Consider the following 15,777-nt stretch of genomic DNA (forward strand, 5'->3'; position numbering starts at 1 on the left):
GGGCATAGTTTAGCACCCCAAAATCCTAGCTTCCTGGAGAGGTAGTAAAAGCCCCATCACTGATAGCAGAGAGGTCTCTGTGAGGATTATTAGCTTTGTATTTTTCCTTTCATTTATGGGGATAAAAAAATGTAATGAAATATGAAATAAATCATACCTGCTTGTGGAACTGATTAGACAATCCCCTGGAGGATGAAGTCAAAGGAATGTTGGGTTTAGCTTCACACCTCAGAGATAGTGAAATCAATAGTCAGCTTCCAAAATCCATTCCTCTCTGAGGTACTCCGCTTCTAGAACTGGACTGTCCTCAGACCAGGATGTGAATCGTTTGGTTCTAAGGCGAGGACTCTCGAGTTCCAGCCCATCGAGCGCTAAGCTCCATGCTCAGAGCCTCAGAGTTATTGACCAAAAACAACCAAACAGCTGAGGCCCAGAGAGGCAGACGCACTCGCCTAAGGCCACACAGCCTGTCTGAAGCCTCTGAGCGCGGCTTGATGGATGCAGTCAGGGATGATGCACTTGGCACTGAAGGGCCTGCGGTTCTGGAACAGAAACTCCAATGCTAAGACACTAAGCTTGAGAACAACGGCGCGCTGCTGCCCAGCCCTTACTTGATGTTTGTCAACTTAGTCAGCCCAGCCAGTGCTCCGGGAGCTCGTGAGGGCAGCGCGCGTGTCTCCTAGAGGAGTGACCCGGGCTGGGAGAGCCGCTGAGAGCGTGGAGGTGCCGGGCTCAGCGCCTGGAAGCCGGTTGGCGCCCGCCCTGACCCCTGCGCCCTGCGGGCGCTCCCATCCCCCGAGTCAGCCAGCCCAGCACCCCGCAGTTCCCGGCTGAGTCCCCGATTCCACATCAGAGAGGAGACACCCTGGGCGACGGGCGATTGCCCGGGGCCACAAAGGATCGGTCACAGGCGCGCAGGGATTGCTCCGGCTTTGGATAGGATTCAACTCAAAATCCCTGCCGCGCCGCTCAGCCCGCCACCCTCGCGGCCCCGGGGTCCCCACCCCTGCCCGTGGCGCCCCCTTTAGCAGGCCCTCCGTGGGGCATCCCCCATCCAGCCCGACTCGCGGCGGCCGGGGCGCGCGGGGCTCCGGCGCGGCGGGCGGGGCGCGGGGCGGGGGGCGCGGGGCGGGGGCGCGCGGCGGGGGGCGAGGGGCGGGGAGTCGGGGGCGGGCGGAGGGAGGAACAATGGCCCCCTCCCCTCCCCGGCCGGCGGGGGGTGGGGTCTCCCCGCCCCGCCTCTCCGCTCCTCCCCCGGCCAGGCGATGAGGTAATCGCGCCGCCGAGAGGCACGCGCAGCCGGTGCCCAGCCCGGCCGGTCCCCGCGCCCCTGCCCCGCCGGCCGCCGGCCCCCGCGCGGCCCCGGCCCGGCCGCCGGCCCCGCGATGACCGAGCGCTGCAGCCTGTGGAGCGCCCTGTCGGCCGCCGCCTGCTGCTTCTACCGCGGCTCCTTCGTGCAGGTGCAGGTGAGGGGGCGCCTCGGCCCCCGCCGGGCGCGCGGGTCCGGGACCGCCGGCCCCTGTCCCCGGGCTCGGGAGCCGGAGACCCGCCGCGCCCGGGGCCGGGCAGGGGCCGCGGGCTCGGGAGGGGGCGGGTCACCGGCCTCCCCTCCGGGCGCCGGGCTCGCGGGGCGCGCGGGCGGCTGCGGCTCCGGGACTCGCGGCGGCGGGGCTGCGGCTCGGGCTGCCCTTCGCGCGGGAGCCGCCGGGCCGGGCCGCTCGGGGGGAGGCGGGTCTCCCGGGTCCGGCCGGTGCTCCCGCAGCCCGCGGGCCCCGCCGGCCGACCCGGGCAGCCCGGCTCCCCATTGTACCGCGCGCGCTGAGTTGGGGTGCGGGCGCCGAGTGAGGGGCGGGGAGCGGAGGGGGTGCTGCGGGGCTCGGCGCTGGGACCCGGGCGCCCGGCCCCTCCCGACGGCCAGGTGGACGCGGGCGCCCCGGGGCGCGGGGCTCCCCCCAGCTGGCCGGGCGGCGAGGGACGCCGTGGCGGCGGCGAGAGGGTTAAACGCCGGGGGTGGAGGGGCGGCCCCGACCCCGCCTCTGCGGAGCCTCCTCGGGGCAAGGGTTTGCTGGGGCGTGCGGGGCTGCGGGGAGCCGAGGGGTCGCTAAGGGGGGCTAAGACCTTGACCCGGGGTCTCCGCCGCTTTTGCCCCCCGCGCCCCCCGGACTCCGGCCGCGTCGCCTCCGCGCGCCCCCGGCTCACACGCGCGCAGCCCGGGGGTGACAGCCCCGCCGCAGCCAATCGGGCCGGCGCGGGCCGCGCGGTGAGATCATCCCTGGCCAATGGCAGCGCGCGGAGCGCAGGGGTGCTGCATTTGCGCCTCCAGCCTCCCCCCCTTGGGAACTGGGGACCCCTGGGTCGGGGCGAGGAGGAGGGCGCCTCGGGCCTGGGGCTCCCCACCTCAGGTGCGCGAGAGAACCAAGGGTCCCCCTGATGCTCTGATCGGGGATGAGGCTTTGGGAAGTGGAGCCCCGTCTCCAGACCCTCCTTCCGGGCGGAGGAGCCCCGAGAGGGAAGCGACTGGCTCAAGGTCACACAGTGGCAGGCTCTTTGCCACGCAAACACCCCCCTTCTCTGTCCCTCTTGCCGCAGCTGCGGCTGGTTGTCCGCCGCGCACGACTGGTCGAAGAGCAGGACCCCGAAGCGGGGGGCACTGGAATCCTCCCCCTGCCACCTCCCCTCTTCCCTCTCCGGGGCGCGATGCGGCACCGGGAGGGGGGCCGTGGCTGAGGGGGAGGCAGGCCGGGCACTCCGAGGCCTAGGAAACCCGTGGAGAAGGGCAGGTCGTCTGGGAAGGTCTGAACCTCAGCCCAGCCCTAGACCTCCCCGCCCTTCCCAAGCATCAGTTTATCCGCCCAGAACCGCCCCCCCGCAGGCCCCACCTTCCCCGAGCACCTGTGCACACCCCCACCCTCACCTCTGTCCAGCTCTCCACAGCCCAGATGCTCACGGACCGTCTCCAAGCCCATCCTGCGGGAGCCTTGCCCGCCTCAGGGAGCGCCGGGCTCCCACGATCTTAGCCTGGACTCCCCTGACACCTCCGCCTCCTCCCCCAATCCTGACCTGCTCGAAACACCTTCCCCAGGTCCCATCCCCGTGCCCGCCCTGCCATGCCACTGCCACCAGGTCACTGTCCAGTCGGCATCGGGTCCCAGCCTGCCCCCAGCACCTGGCAGCCCTCTGTGGCTCGACTATAGCCTCTGGGTAAAGCCCAACTCCCCAGGGCAGCCCCCCTTGCTGCCCCAACCCCTTCCCCCTCCCCAGGGCCTTGACTCTGCCAGCAGGGTCTGGCTTTGTGACAAAGCCCACCTCCCCCCTCCTCCCGCCCTTCCATGCCCACCCAGCCCTTCTTCTGGCCTCAGTGGAAACGTCAGCTTTTAGGGGCTCCACTCCCTGGCTAGATTAGGGGCTTTCTGTGCACTTTGAACACTCAGAAAACCTGGAGCTTCATGTCAGTGTCTGCGGGGCTCCCCCAGGGCAGAAGTCATCCGTTCTGAAGACCTCGGGGCCGCGGCCTCTGACAGAGCACCTGTCCAGAGTGAGGGCTTGGCGGGCTGCAGTCAGAGAGCCGAGAACTCTCAGAAGCTGGGGATTGGGGTGTCCTGAGTGCAGTGGCTCTGAGTCTGTGCAAAGTCTGAGGAGTTGAGGAGAGGACAGGAGGGACTGGCCTGAGCTGAGCCAGGCCCAGTAGCCCAGTAGTGCCCTTTCATCTGTCCCACCTTCTGGCAAGTTCTGGGATCTCTCTGTCCTAAGGCAGCCATCTTTGGGGCCTGGATTTCGGGGAAGGGAGGGGAAGCAATGTCACATGACCTCGTGGTCACAAGGACATCTGTGCGCTTGTCACGGTCTGGAGTGTTGCCCCCCTTCATCCTTCCAACGCGGAAGGCAGTTCTTACCCGCCACCATGCCCACTGACAGGAGCCGCCCGGGCAGAGGGACTCCCAAGGCACAGCTGGGATCGGGCTGGGCTCCAAGGTGGGACACCCCTGGCAGCAGCGCCCACCCTCCTATTGCCCTTAGGGCCCCTGGGGTTCTGTCAGCCTCGCGCCCCAGGCCACAGTAACCAGGAGACCAGGATTCTCCCCTGGGTGGGGTGACCGAACACTGTCTCCAGTGAGTGACCCTGGACTCCCCCGCTGGGCCACAGTCCCTAGTTGACAAGGACTGCTTGGGAGGGCGAGGGAGGAAGGGTCTTTGCAACTGTACAGGATGCGGCAGATGTCTTGTGGGGCCTCCGTGTCCCCGTTTATAGCTGCCTCCCCCACCCTTCCACTGTGTAATTCAGCCTCCCAGAACGTATCCTCCGGTCAGCCCCAGGTGCTGTGCACACCTTTGCGTGGATACCTGCAGCCTCACCTCCAGATCCACCTGTCGAATCCTTCCTCCGTCCCCTTCAAGCGCAGCGAAGCTGTCCCCCGGGCTCAGTGCGCTGCTGCCGCCGCCCCCTCGCTGCCAAAGCCGCCCTCCGCTCTGCCGCTGTCCAGGGCTGTGGTGCTGACCGCGGTCCGCGCGGATGCTCGCGTCACTTTTGCCTCCCTTCTTGGACTGGGAGCTTCCTTGAGGACAGGCCTGGCTTGTTTATTGCCTCATTTACTGCTGGCTCATAGCACAGGGCCTGGACTGCAGTGGGCACTGTGTGATGGAACCAAGATTCCTATTTTCTTTCTAAGAAATTGTATTTTTTTAAATTGCAGTAACATTGGTTTATAACACTGTGTGATTTAGGGGTATAGGGTTGCACCTGTTCAGGTGTATGTTACCTCACCACTCCCACCACCAAAACACCCGCAGTTCCCCAGCAGAGTTGAGGTTTCTTTACTCCTGCTGGGATAGGGACTCATGGGTGAGGACCTTCCCGGCACCTATGCCCAAATGTCCCCAGAGTCTGGGAATGGGGGGATCCATCTGGGCTGGTGGAGGCTGGGAGGGAAGGAGGAACGGGTTTCAGACTGGATGCCAACTCTTGCCGTCTCCTTCCCAGTTCTCCAAGGAGAAGTACATCCTCGACTCCTCGCCTGAGAAACTGCACAAGGAGTTGGAGGAAGAACTCAAACTCAGCAGCACAGACCTGCGCAGCCATGCCTGGTACCATGGCCGCATCCCCCGCGAGGTGAGCCAGTCCTGCGCCGGGGACTCACTTCTGCCCACCACCGGGAGGGCTCTGACCTAGTGCTCGGTGCACCCACTCAGAGGCCAGGACTCTCCCCGGTGGGGCGTCCAATTGGCATGGGCTGGGATGAGGTCTCACTCAGTCATTTACTGACTGCAGCCTCAAACAGCCACTTTGCCTACCTGAGCCTCAGTTTCCCCATCTGTAAAATGGGGGAGAAAAATAGTACCTACCTTGAAGTTTTATAGAGAGAATTAAATAATACATGTATAGTGTTTAATATGGTGTCTGGCATGCAGTGAGCTCGGTGATTATTGTCCTTAGTTATTGTTATTATTACTCTGATTGTCTTTTGTTACTGTTATTGGCACTGGTCTACACATCAGGTCCTGTGTGTTTGTCCAGTGAGTAGCAGTCCTTAGACCACTCTATTTTTGCAAAATTGAGTTTCTGGGGGGAGGCACACACTTGGGCTGATGGTCACCTGTTCCCTCTTTTGCTCATGCTGTATATCTTTGCCAAGCACCAACTCTGACAGGCTCTGTGCTAGGCAACAGGGATAAGAGATGGAGGAGTCGATGGTTTCCCTTGAAAGGTACTGGCCCAGGGCGAGGGCTACAGAGCCCAGTGGGGGATGGGCAAGCAAGGGGCACTGGGTAGACAGGCCTTGGTGAAATGGACAGGAGCTCACTAGGTGGGTGGGGCATGAAGTATGATCCAGGCAGAGCAAGCAGCCTGCAGGTATCAAGGCCCAGGGATGCACTTGAACACTCCATATTTGGAAAAACAAGCACTGGGAATTCACACTGCCCAATGTAAGCCCTGAGAAGGAGGAACTCTGAGACCTGAGCCTCTAGTGGTGCCACCTCCAGGTGCCACATCCAGTGACTTCTACACCAGGGTCTTATATCCAACCACTCCTGAGCTTCTGTGCCCCAGACCCAGGCTCCCTGGCTGAGGTGCCCCCTCTGATGCTGGGCTCTATTTCCCCCCTAAGCTCGAGCTACCTCTGTTCCGTGTCCCCGACCCCGGGCCTGGCCTGCCTCCCTGGTCTGAGCATTGCCTCCTGCAGGTCTCCGAGACCCTGGTGCAGCGCAACGGTGACTTCCTCATCCGAGACTCGCTCACCAGCCTGGGTGACTACGTGCTCACGTGCCGCTGGCGCAACCAGGCCTTGCACTTCAAGATCAACAAGGTGGTGGTGAAGGCAGGCGAGAGCTACACCCACATCCAGTACCTGTTCGAGCAGGAGAGCTTCGACCACGTGCCTGCCCTGGTGCGGTACCATGTGGGCAGCCGCAAGGCCGTGTCGGAGCAGAGCGGCGCCATCATCTACTGCCCGGTCAACCGCACCTTCCCGCTGCGCTACCTGGAGGCCAGCTACGGCCTGAGCCAGGGCAGCGGCAAGGCTGCCAGCCCGGCCAGCCCCTCGGGCTCTAAGGGCAGCCACATGAAGCGGCGCAGCGTCACCATGACCGACGGGCTCACCGCTGACAAGGTCACCCGCAGCGACGGTTGCCCGACCAGGTAGGCGAGGACCCGCGCTTGGCCTCCTCTGGCCCACCTCCTGCAGGTCTCCTCAGAACGTCAGTAATGACAGTGCTGGTGAGAAGAGGCCCAGTCACCCCAAACTGGGGCCAAGTGACTGTGAGAGCCTCAGCACACAGGGAGAACAGGAGGAAGGTCCGGTCGGGCGAACACAGTGCAGCCCCTGCTCTGCCAGGACCAGCTGGGCGCCCTTGGCCCTGCCACTTCTGCATATCCATGTTCCTGCTGATAAAGGACCCTCATGCAAATGGCCCCCTCCAGCCTAGGGGGGGCCCTGGGTGTTATCCTGTCCCCAGGAGGGGGCATGGCCCTGTGCCTTTTTATTTTTTTATGATTTATTTATTTATGCATACAGGAGCTGGGGTACAGGCCAGAGGTGTGGGGGGTGAGAGGACTCACCAGAGACAGAGTGGGGAGCAAAATAGGCAGATGGACTGAAATACACCGGTGAGGGGAGCAGCGGGGGAGGGGAGTCAGGGGAGGTCTGCTGCGCCATGTGGGTAGCTCCCTGGCCAATTAGGGGAATCGAACTTGTGCTGCGGAGGCTGCGGACAGCTTCATAGGTTGTGTCTTAACCCCTTGTGCCACCAGGGAGGCCCCCTGTGCCTTTTTAGATGATGGAATAGGCTCAGAGGGGAAGAGACTTGTCAGAGAATGGTAGGACCAAGATTCAAATCCAGGCCCCTGATTCTGAAGTCTGAGCCCCTAATTCTATGACCTTCCTGTTTGCAAAAAGACCTGCCAGCCCCATCACCAGCACTTGGGTAGGCCCTCATGGTGCCACCTTTCTGTCTGGGCTGGGTGCCGTCAGCCAAGGAGTGTGGGGCTGGATACCAGCCACTTGGCCTGTGGTTTGGAACCAGTGATTGGAACAGTGCCAGGATCCACAGGCCAGGGGTGCCCAGGCATCCTGAGCCCCCTGAGGAGGGGCAGGGCTGGTGGGCGTGGCTTCCTCCGACTCTCCATCCTTCCTGCTAGAGCCTCTCCCCACACCATTCCTGAGGCTGGGGCCAGGTTCCAGGAAAGAGAGCAGTTGGGCAGGTTGTGGACTGCACAAGCCCTTCCTCTTCTGGGGCTAGGTCTTCGCACTCGTCCATGGGGAGGTTGGGCTTGTGATCTCCATGCCTTTTCTGCCTCTGACGTTCAGTGGCTCTAGAATGGAGGCAGAGGTGGGGGTCCTACAGCTGGCTGAGGACCCTGACCTCTGGGCTCTCTGCTGACGATGGCGTCTGCTCCACAGTGCATCGCTGCCCCACCACCGGGAACCCATTCGCAACTGTGCCCTCAGCATGGACCAGATCCCAGACCTGCACTCGCCCATGTCCCCCATCTCCGAGAGCCCCAGCTCCCCTGCCTACAGTACTGGTATGGGGCGAAGCTGGGGTGGGGACTATGGGGGGATCTGGGGGATGACCTTGTATATACATGTCTGTGCTGTCTGTCTTTGATGATGTCTGTTATGGTGTGTGATGGAGTGTGTTTCTGCCCCATTTCTGAGGGCAGTCCCGCCAAGAGCTGACACTAAAAATCTGCAGCTGAACGACTGATGTTGACATCCAGAGCATTTCCACACTTGTTCGTTCAGCAGCCATTTACTGAGGCCCTGGTAGGCACCAGGTGCTGTGCATGCAGGGGTTCCTAGTGCATTTTCCAGAATTGCAGGGAATCTGTGGGGGGCGGGGGGGGGGGGCTCACTGTGGTGGGGGCTGGGCTCAGCGCTGTGGAATGTGTTGATGCAGCGACTCTCAGCCCACCTCCCTCCCGGCTGGGTGCCGAGCTTGAGGAGGGTGCTTCAGCTGGGACTTAATGCACCCCCAATTCCAAATGGCCAGTCATGTCGTGCTTTTCCCCTTTTTTCTTTAAAGTAGTCTATTTTTTAGAGCAGTTTTAGTTCACAACAAAACTGAGCAGAAAGTACGTAGCTCTCTGCTTTTCTTTTTTTAATACAAAGAAAATTTCTATTGCAGAAACATGCCTCTCATTCATTTCTGGAAGAAAAGATGTTTTCAGCAGGCCATATTGCACACTTCCACATGGCAGGCCAAGGGCTGAGAGAGGGGCTCCCTGGGGTGACCTTTTCTGGGCACCGCCCCTTGCTCTGTTGCTGTCTACACAGACTGTCACAAATCCTGCCCCCCCAACACAGGGCCCCCAACGTGTCATAACCATTAAGTTTGTCTTCAAAACAACACCCGAGTATGAAAGTCACTCTCGGTTACACCAGAAATGATTTCTTGGTCAATTTTTAAGTCCACGGCGAGTAAAGCAGGTTTTCGTGCCTGATTTTAAATCCCACTTGCACCACTTGCTGGCTGGGTGACCTTGGGGAGGCCAGTTCATGTCTCTGAGCCTCTATTTTTCTCATCTGTAGAATGAGGGTCATAAAAATTCTCACTTCCCAGGATGTTGGGAGGGTTGCACAGACTAAACACAGAGAAGGCTCTCAGGCCGAAGGGCTCAATAAACATCAGCTTTGATTGTGGCTGATGGGCTCACTGATGCTGACCGGTGTATCCCAGCCTGTCCCAGCTCCTGGCACGTGTGTGTGCTTAATAACTGGTTATTACTAATTCATGGCGAGGGAATTCCACGTGGCACAGTGAGCTCCAGCAGGTGCCCAGCTTCCCCGAATTGCTAACGGCTCCTCCTAGCAGCTCAGTGACCTCCCGAGAGGGCAGCGATGTGCAAATTCCAGGGGCCCAGGTGGTTTCAGAGGCGCGCAGAGGGCTCCTTGGTTTCCCAGGGTCTGCTGGGCCTGGCCTGGGTGCAGGGAGGTGGGAGGGTGACCCTCTAGGGTGGCTGGAGACTGGTCTTTGGGAAGAGGCTGGGGGAACCCTTCCAGGTGGGAGATGCAGTAACCTATCTTCTCCCTCTCTCCCTGCAGTGACCCGTGTCCACGCCGCCCCTGCCGCCCCCTCTGCCACAGCGTTGCCTGCCTCCCCTGCTACCCGCCGCTCCAGTGAACCTCAGCTGTGTCCTGGTGGTGCCCCAAAGCCTCCTGGGGAGTCGGACAAGGGCCTTTACTCCAGTCCCTCCCACAGCCTCTCCAAGGCTTCCCCTTCACCATCACTCAGCAGCTACAGTGACCCGGACTCTGGCCATTACTGCCAGCTCCAGCCTCCTGTCCGTGGCAGCCATGAGTGGGCAGCATCTGAGGCCTCTAGCCGGCAGACTGGGAGCTACGGGGAGCGGCTAAAGGAACTGTCAGAAAATGGGACCCCCAAGGTGGACTGGGGCAGGTCTTTCACAGTCCCCATTGTGGAAGCCACCTCTTCCTTCAACCTAGCCACCTTCCAGTCCCTACTGATCCCCAAGGATAACCGGCCGCTGGAGGTGGGCCTCCTGCGCAAGGTCAAGGAGCTGCTGGCAGAGGTGGACGCCCGGACCCTGGCCCGGCACGTCACCAAGGTTGACTGCCTGGTAGGTGCTGGGTATACAAGGGGGCGGCAGAAGCACCTCTGTCCTCTGCTTTTGGGACAAGGGTCAGGGTGGTGAGGAGCTGACCCCTGAATTCCCCAAGAAGGGTGAGCTGGACGCTGGCTTCGAGGCGCTCATTCACTTGCTGTGTGACCTAAGCCGATCACTATGCCTCTCTGAGTCTCCATTTTCCTTTTTAAAAAAGCAAAAATCAAGATAGTCTGGCTTCCATCTGATGTCGGTTTAGCGCTAGAACCCAGCAGGCCTGAAACCCAGCGGGGTTCCCGGATCACTGGGGCACTTTTGAACCTGGGGAAAGTCAGGGGAGCTGTTCCAGGGAATATAAATGACCCCACTCCTGGCCCAAGCTCCCTGGTGGACAAGATCCGCAAAAATCGTAACCTCAGTCCCGGAATTGTCACAAGTGGAGCCTCTCTTTGAATCTGACCCTCTAAGGACCCCAACTTTCGCTGTGCCTGTTTCTCACTCTAAAGTTTGGTCTCCGAGCTCAGGAGGCAAAAACAAAGACAGTGCAGAGATGTGGCTCTGTGAGGGCACTAGGCGTGAAGGGAGCAGTCTGGGTTCCAGGCTGTGTGTGACCTTGGTCAAGGCCTTTTCCTCCCTGGTTCTTAGACCAGGGTGTCCTGGTCCTTAACTTTCACAGCATGTTAACATGTCAGGCACCTCTGGGCACTTTCCCATTTATTCCCCATTTCACAGATGGAAGCCATGAGGCGCATCTGCTCCCCGTCAGAGGGCTAGCAGGAGAGCTGGCATTCAACCCGACCTCCGGGCCAGGCTGCCCTCCGAGATAAAGCTCTCTGACTCCCAGATGGCTTGGGCCGGCCGCGACAGGAAATTAATCAGCCTTCTGGGCGTCCTTGCAGGTTGCTAGGATACTGGGCGTTACCAAGGAGATGCAGACCCTAATGGGAGTCCGCTGGGGCATGGAGTTGCTCACCCTCCCCCATGGCCGGCAGCTACGTCTAGACCTGCTGGAAAGGTGAGGCGAGGCCCGCGCTCGGCGCCTGGCGGGGAACCCCCAGGGCTGCTTCGCGCCTCTTCCGCGGCGGCCGGCTGGCCAATCACGGCCTCTCAGCCGCTTCCCAGGGGTCTGGCCACGCCCCCACCCGCCGACCAATCACGACTTCTCAGCAGCCCACTAGGAACCGCGGCTTCGCCCGGACAGGCCCTTTATTTCCGCTCTTGCCCCGCCTCTTTTCCACATTGACCAATCAGAAGCCAGAGCCTTGCTTTCCCTCGCTGGCCGCGCCCCCTAATCTCCATCCTCTGCCGCCTCTCGCTGTGGCCCCGCCCCCCCGCTCGGCGCCCGCGGGTCCGGCCCCGCCCCTCTGACCTGCGGGCTCCGGCAGGTTCCGCACCATGTCCATCATGCTGGCCGTGGACATCCTGGGCTGCACCGGCTCCGCTGAGGAACGGGCGGCGCTGCTGCACAAGACCATCCAGCTGGCGGCCGAGCTTCGGGGCACCATGGGCAACATGTTCAGCTTCGCGGCGGTCATGGGCGCGTTGGACATGGCCCAGGTACGGCAGGGTCCGGTAGAGCCGGGCATCGGGTAGCCTCCGGAGCAGCGCTGGGTGCATTCCCTCGGCATGGCTGTGTGTAAAATTGGGAATCTGTGACTCTGGGGCGTTGGGGGAAAGGATGACTAGAACTGGGCTCGCTAAAGGCTGACCTGTTCTGAGGCCAAGCCCGACCCCTTCTCTAGGCCTCAGCCCCCCCGCCCCCGTGAATGTCGAGCATTATATGAGTTTAAGGAATAAATATCAAGTGGTTCTCGTTTATAGCCACCTAGCAAGTGCCACCTAGCAAGGGTTCTTTACAAGCCCTGACTCCTCCAAACAACCTTATGAAGTAGGTGCCTTAGTTGTCCCCACTTTACTTACGGGGAAATCGAGGTAGCACAGCACTGGCCTAAGCTCACACAGCCGGGGCGGAAGGAGGTGGGCATGAAACCAGGTCTGCTCGCAGAGCCCGGTTCTCACCCATGCGCGCTTCCTCTCTGCTGCTTCGTCAGGGGAACCCCAGAATCCCAAAGGCAATGGTTCGACTCCCAGCCCTGCCACTTATTTCTGGAATGACCCTCTCTCAGCCTTAGTTCCCATCTGTAAAATGGGCCGTCGTGAGGGTCTGGGAGCCGGGACGAGCAAAATGCGTTGTCCCTGCTCCGCGAATGGTGAACATCGTGGTTATTAGCTCCTCCCTGGGTGTCCATGCAGCAGGGCGGCCTGGGGCCCTGTAGACCCCTTCCCTGGCTGCTCTCACAGTCTGGTCTCCCCAGATTGCCCGGCTGGAGCAGACGTGGATGACCCTGCGGCAGCGCCACACAGAGGGCGCCATCCTCTATGAGAAGAAGCTCAAGCCGTTCCTCAAGAGCCTCAATGAGGGCAAAGGTACCTCCCCACCTTGTTGTGTGACCAGAGCAGGTTCCAGTCCTCCCGGGGCAGGCAGAGTCACTCTGTGTGTGGACGACGAGGATAGCTTGACAAGAGCTCGGGCCAGGCCCTTCACCTCCCGCTCACTTCCTGAACTGGGCCTGTGCCACATCCAGGCCCAGCCTCCGCCCTCAGGTTGGGCCAAGGCTGCAGGGGGCTCAGCAGGAGCAATCCCAAGGAAGGTTTTGTCCTGGGAGTCAGGAGCCCTGGGGGACCTCTGGGATCTCAGGCAGGCCCCCTTCCCTACCCACCCACCTTCAGTTTCTGGAGCTGCATGGACGGCAGGGCCTCCAGGATCTCTAAGTACCTGCTGTCTCCCTCCCCCCAGAAGGCCCGCCGCTGAGCAACACCACGTTCCCTCACGTGCTGCCGCTTATCACTCTGCTGGAGTGTGATTCGGCCCCAGCTGAGGGTCCGGAGCCCTGGGGCAGCACAGAACACGGGGTGGAGGTGGTGCTGGCCCACCTGGAGGCTGCCCGCACAGTGGCACACCATGGAGGCCTGTACCACACCAACGCCGAGGTCAAGCTGCAGGGTGAGTTGCCAATGGCATCTGAGCAATGAGCTGGTCTCTGGTCCTGCACGCCTGGGCCTCCTTCCACCTGACTTGCCCTCCCCTCTCTTCCAAGCACCCATTCACATTTCTCCATTCCTCTTCCCTGCCCCATCTCCCTGATTCTTTTTTCTCATCCCTTTGCTTCCTCGCTTATCAGTTCAACAAGCAACCGTGGCAGGCACCAGGTGTGTGTGGGGAGAACAGGCACAGATGATTCAAAGAGGACCATAGCGGAGTACCATAGCTTCTGGGAGCCTCAGTTTTCCCATCTGTAAAATGGGCGTTCTGCCAGGCCTACCTTACAGGGTAGTTTGCAATGCACTTGGCTTGTGGCCCTGGGGCTGAGACAGACCTGGCTTGCCTTCAAGGGGCTTGCAGTCTAGTCAAAGGTAGAACTCCATTTTGTGAAAGCAGCAAAAGCAGCCAAGAGAAAATAGCTTCAAACAATCCATCTTTTACTGCTTTAGGCATCATTTGTCATAAAAGTTTGCCGTGGACAAATTGAAAATTACAGCTGAGTAAAACAAGATTTAAAAAAGAAAATCACCCACAAGCCCCAGCACTCAGTGCTGTGAGCATTCTCGTCATGTCTTTCCTGGGTTTCTTTTTCAGAAAGAAAGCAAACAAAATTTTTTGTCTTCTTCTTACAAAATGTATGTTTCTTAGGGGAAAAATTAGGATAAAAATCACTCACCCAAGATCTACCCCCCCCAACTTAGCATGAATATTTTTACCTTCTAGTCATTTAAAAATGATATGTTGCAAATAGCAGGAAAGACCAGTTACTAACCTGCACGGTCACGTTTGTCAATAAATCTTGTTGGATCCCTGGCACAACTGGGTGGGGGAGGTCCCCCTCGGAGTGGGACCCTGAACATGTAGGTGCTCTGGGCAGAACTGGCCTACCCCTCTGGAAGGGGGCCCCCTGACCTCTGTACCCCACCCTGCAGGGTTCCAGGCCCGACCAGAGCTCCTGGAGGTGTTCAGCACGGAGTTCCAGATGCGCCTTCTCTGGGGCAGCCAGGGTGCCAGCAGCAGCCAGGCCCGGCGCTACGAGAAGTTTGACAAGGTCCTCACTGCCTTGTCCCACAAATTGGAGCCTGCTGTCCGCTCCAGCGAGCTGTGACCTCCAGGGACCCTTCCCCTCTGTGGCTACCAGCTGCAACGGGGATAGAGGGTCACCGAGCTTTTCCCAGAGCACCCCAGGGACACTGTGATCAGCCCGAGAATGTTCTGGGTTCAACTCCAGGATCCCCCTCACACCTCCAGTGTCCTGCATGGACTCTGGGCTCCGAGCCACACGCTCACCAAGAATCCTTTCAGGAACAAGGGAACGACCATTCCTCTCTTCAGCTTCTGCTGCTCCCCACCCTGCTGAGGTGTCCTGTGTAGGCGCTGCGGGAGGTTCCTCACACCTCCTCACTCTCCTGCAGACGTCAGCTCCTCACCGACACCAAGGCTCCCCTCTGGCTGTAAATAAGTCTGTCCTGTAAATACATGTACAGAAGCCATGTTCTTTCTTTCATATAATAAACTTTTATGACTCTTTCTTCTGCCTCTCGGGGTCCTGAGGTGGATGGAAGCATCCTTGCTTGGTGAAAGCCCTTGGGACATTCCCAGATTGTACCAGGAGTGAGAGTTACAGCCCATATTCCCTCAGGCCCTATCCTGGAGGAGCTGACATCTGTCAGTGGGGGAAAGACCGCCTTTCCGTATTCCTCCTCCATTCCTTGTCTCGGGAAGCCAAATCCAAGCTTCCCACAAATGCACATGGGGTAAGAGGGCTTTTAAAATCTAGGAATCCGGGCCTCCCCGGTGGCGCAGTGGTTGAGCGCTGGGTTGCGAAGCTACCCGCAGCCTCTGCAGCGCCGGTCGGTTCGATCCCCACTGCTCCCCAGCCACCGGAGGAGGGTCCCACATGGCGCGCAGACCTCTCCTGCCGCCCGCTGCTCCCCTCAGCAGTGGACTTCGGTCCTTCTGCCTGCTCTGCTCCCCGCTCTGGCTCTGGTGAATTCTCTCACCCTCCTGCGCTTCTGACTGTACCCAGTGCTTGTATAAATAAATAAATAAATCTTTAAAAAATAAATACATAAAATCTAGGAATCCAACTCTGCTGGGGAAAAGCTAAAGGGAGAAGGAGCCTTTCCTGGGTCACAGCAGCAGAAGGAAGAAGGCTATGTGTCCTGCGCATGTGTAGGCTTTGAAATGTGACCCCAGAAGTCTGTGTGGTGGAGCAGAAAATTTTTGAGGAGAGCCATGAAGGCAGTTTTCTAGGTTTCACGGGGTGGGGGGAGAAGGTAGGCAATGTGATCCGGATTCCAGAACAGGCTGTTCACAGAATTTGAAACGTCTGGGATCCTCTGCCTTTGAACGCCTTTGACCAAGAGGGGTGCTGGGTAATTGTACATTAGATTCCGGGCAGCACAGACTTGGATGTAGTTCTATTATTCACTAACTGGGTGACCTTGGATAAGGGACTTAGCCTCTTGGGTCCCAATAAGCAAGAGAGATCTCTTGGATAGCTGTCAAACACCCAGCACATAGTAACTGCTGGATACGGGGCCACTGCGCCCCACACATAATGGACGGTCAACGATCATTGATTATCTTCTGAAGCAAAACACTTTGTGTTTGTGCCTCATTGAAATATCACCATTTCCCTGTGTGACAGATGCTGTTACTATAAGATATG

At 59.7% G+C, this 15,777-nt stretch overlaps 1 protein-coding gene across 3 annotated transcripts in view; it reads left to right on the top strand.

Moving 5' to 3' along the window:
* The window catches only part of SH2D3C (SH2 domain containing 3C), a 28,067-nt gene extending 13,433 nt beyond the window's left edge, over positions 1-14,634 (top strand). For 2 of the 3 annotated variants that reach the window (XM_037491855.2, XM_037491856.1), the window contains 9 exons: positions 4,979-5,107; positions 6,180-6,634; positions 7,896-8,020; positions 9,540-10,075; positions 10,960-11,075; positions 11,446-11,617; positions 12,376-12,487; positions 12,858-13,064; positions 14,036-14,634. In XM_037491855.2, coding sequence (XP_037347752.1) covers positions 4,979-5,107; positions 6,180-6,634; positions 7,896-8,020; positions 9,540-10,075; positions 10,960-11,075; positions 11,446-11,617; positions 12,376-12,487; positions 12,858-13,064; positions 14,036-14,211 — 2,028 coding nt within the window. In that variant the 3' untranslated portion in view covers positions 14,212-14,634. Of the gene's footprint in view, positions 1-1,385; positions 1,467-4,978; positions 5,108-6,179; positions 6,635-7,895; positions 8,021-9,539; positions 10,076-10,959; positions 11,076-11,445; positions 11,618-12,375; positions 12,488-12,857; positions 13,065-14,035 lie in introns of those variants that run through there. The other variant, XM_054688864.1, reaches the window with a different exon arrangement.
* The last annotated feature ends 1,143 nt before the right edge of the window (positions 14,635-15,777 follow it).

Source organism: Talpa occidentalis, unplaced genomic scaffold (genome assembly GCF_014898055.3).
Source record: "Talpa occidentalis isolate TD23 unplaced genomic scaffold, MPIMG_talOcc4v2.1 talOcc4.7, whole genome shotgun sequence".
Classification (NCBI taxonomy): Eukaryota; Metazoa; Chordata; class Mammalia; order Eulipotyphla; family Talpidae; genus Talpa; species Talpa occidentalis.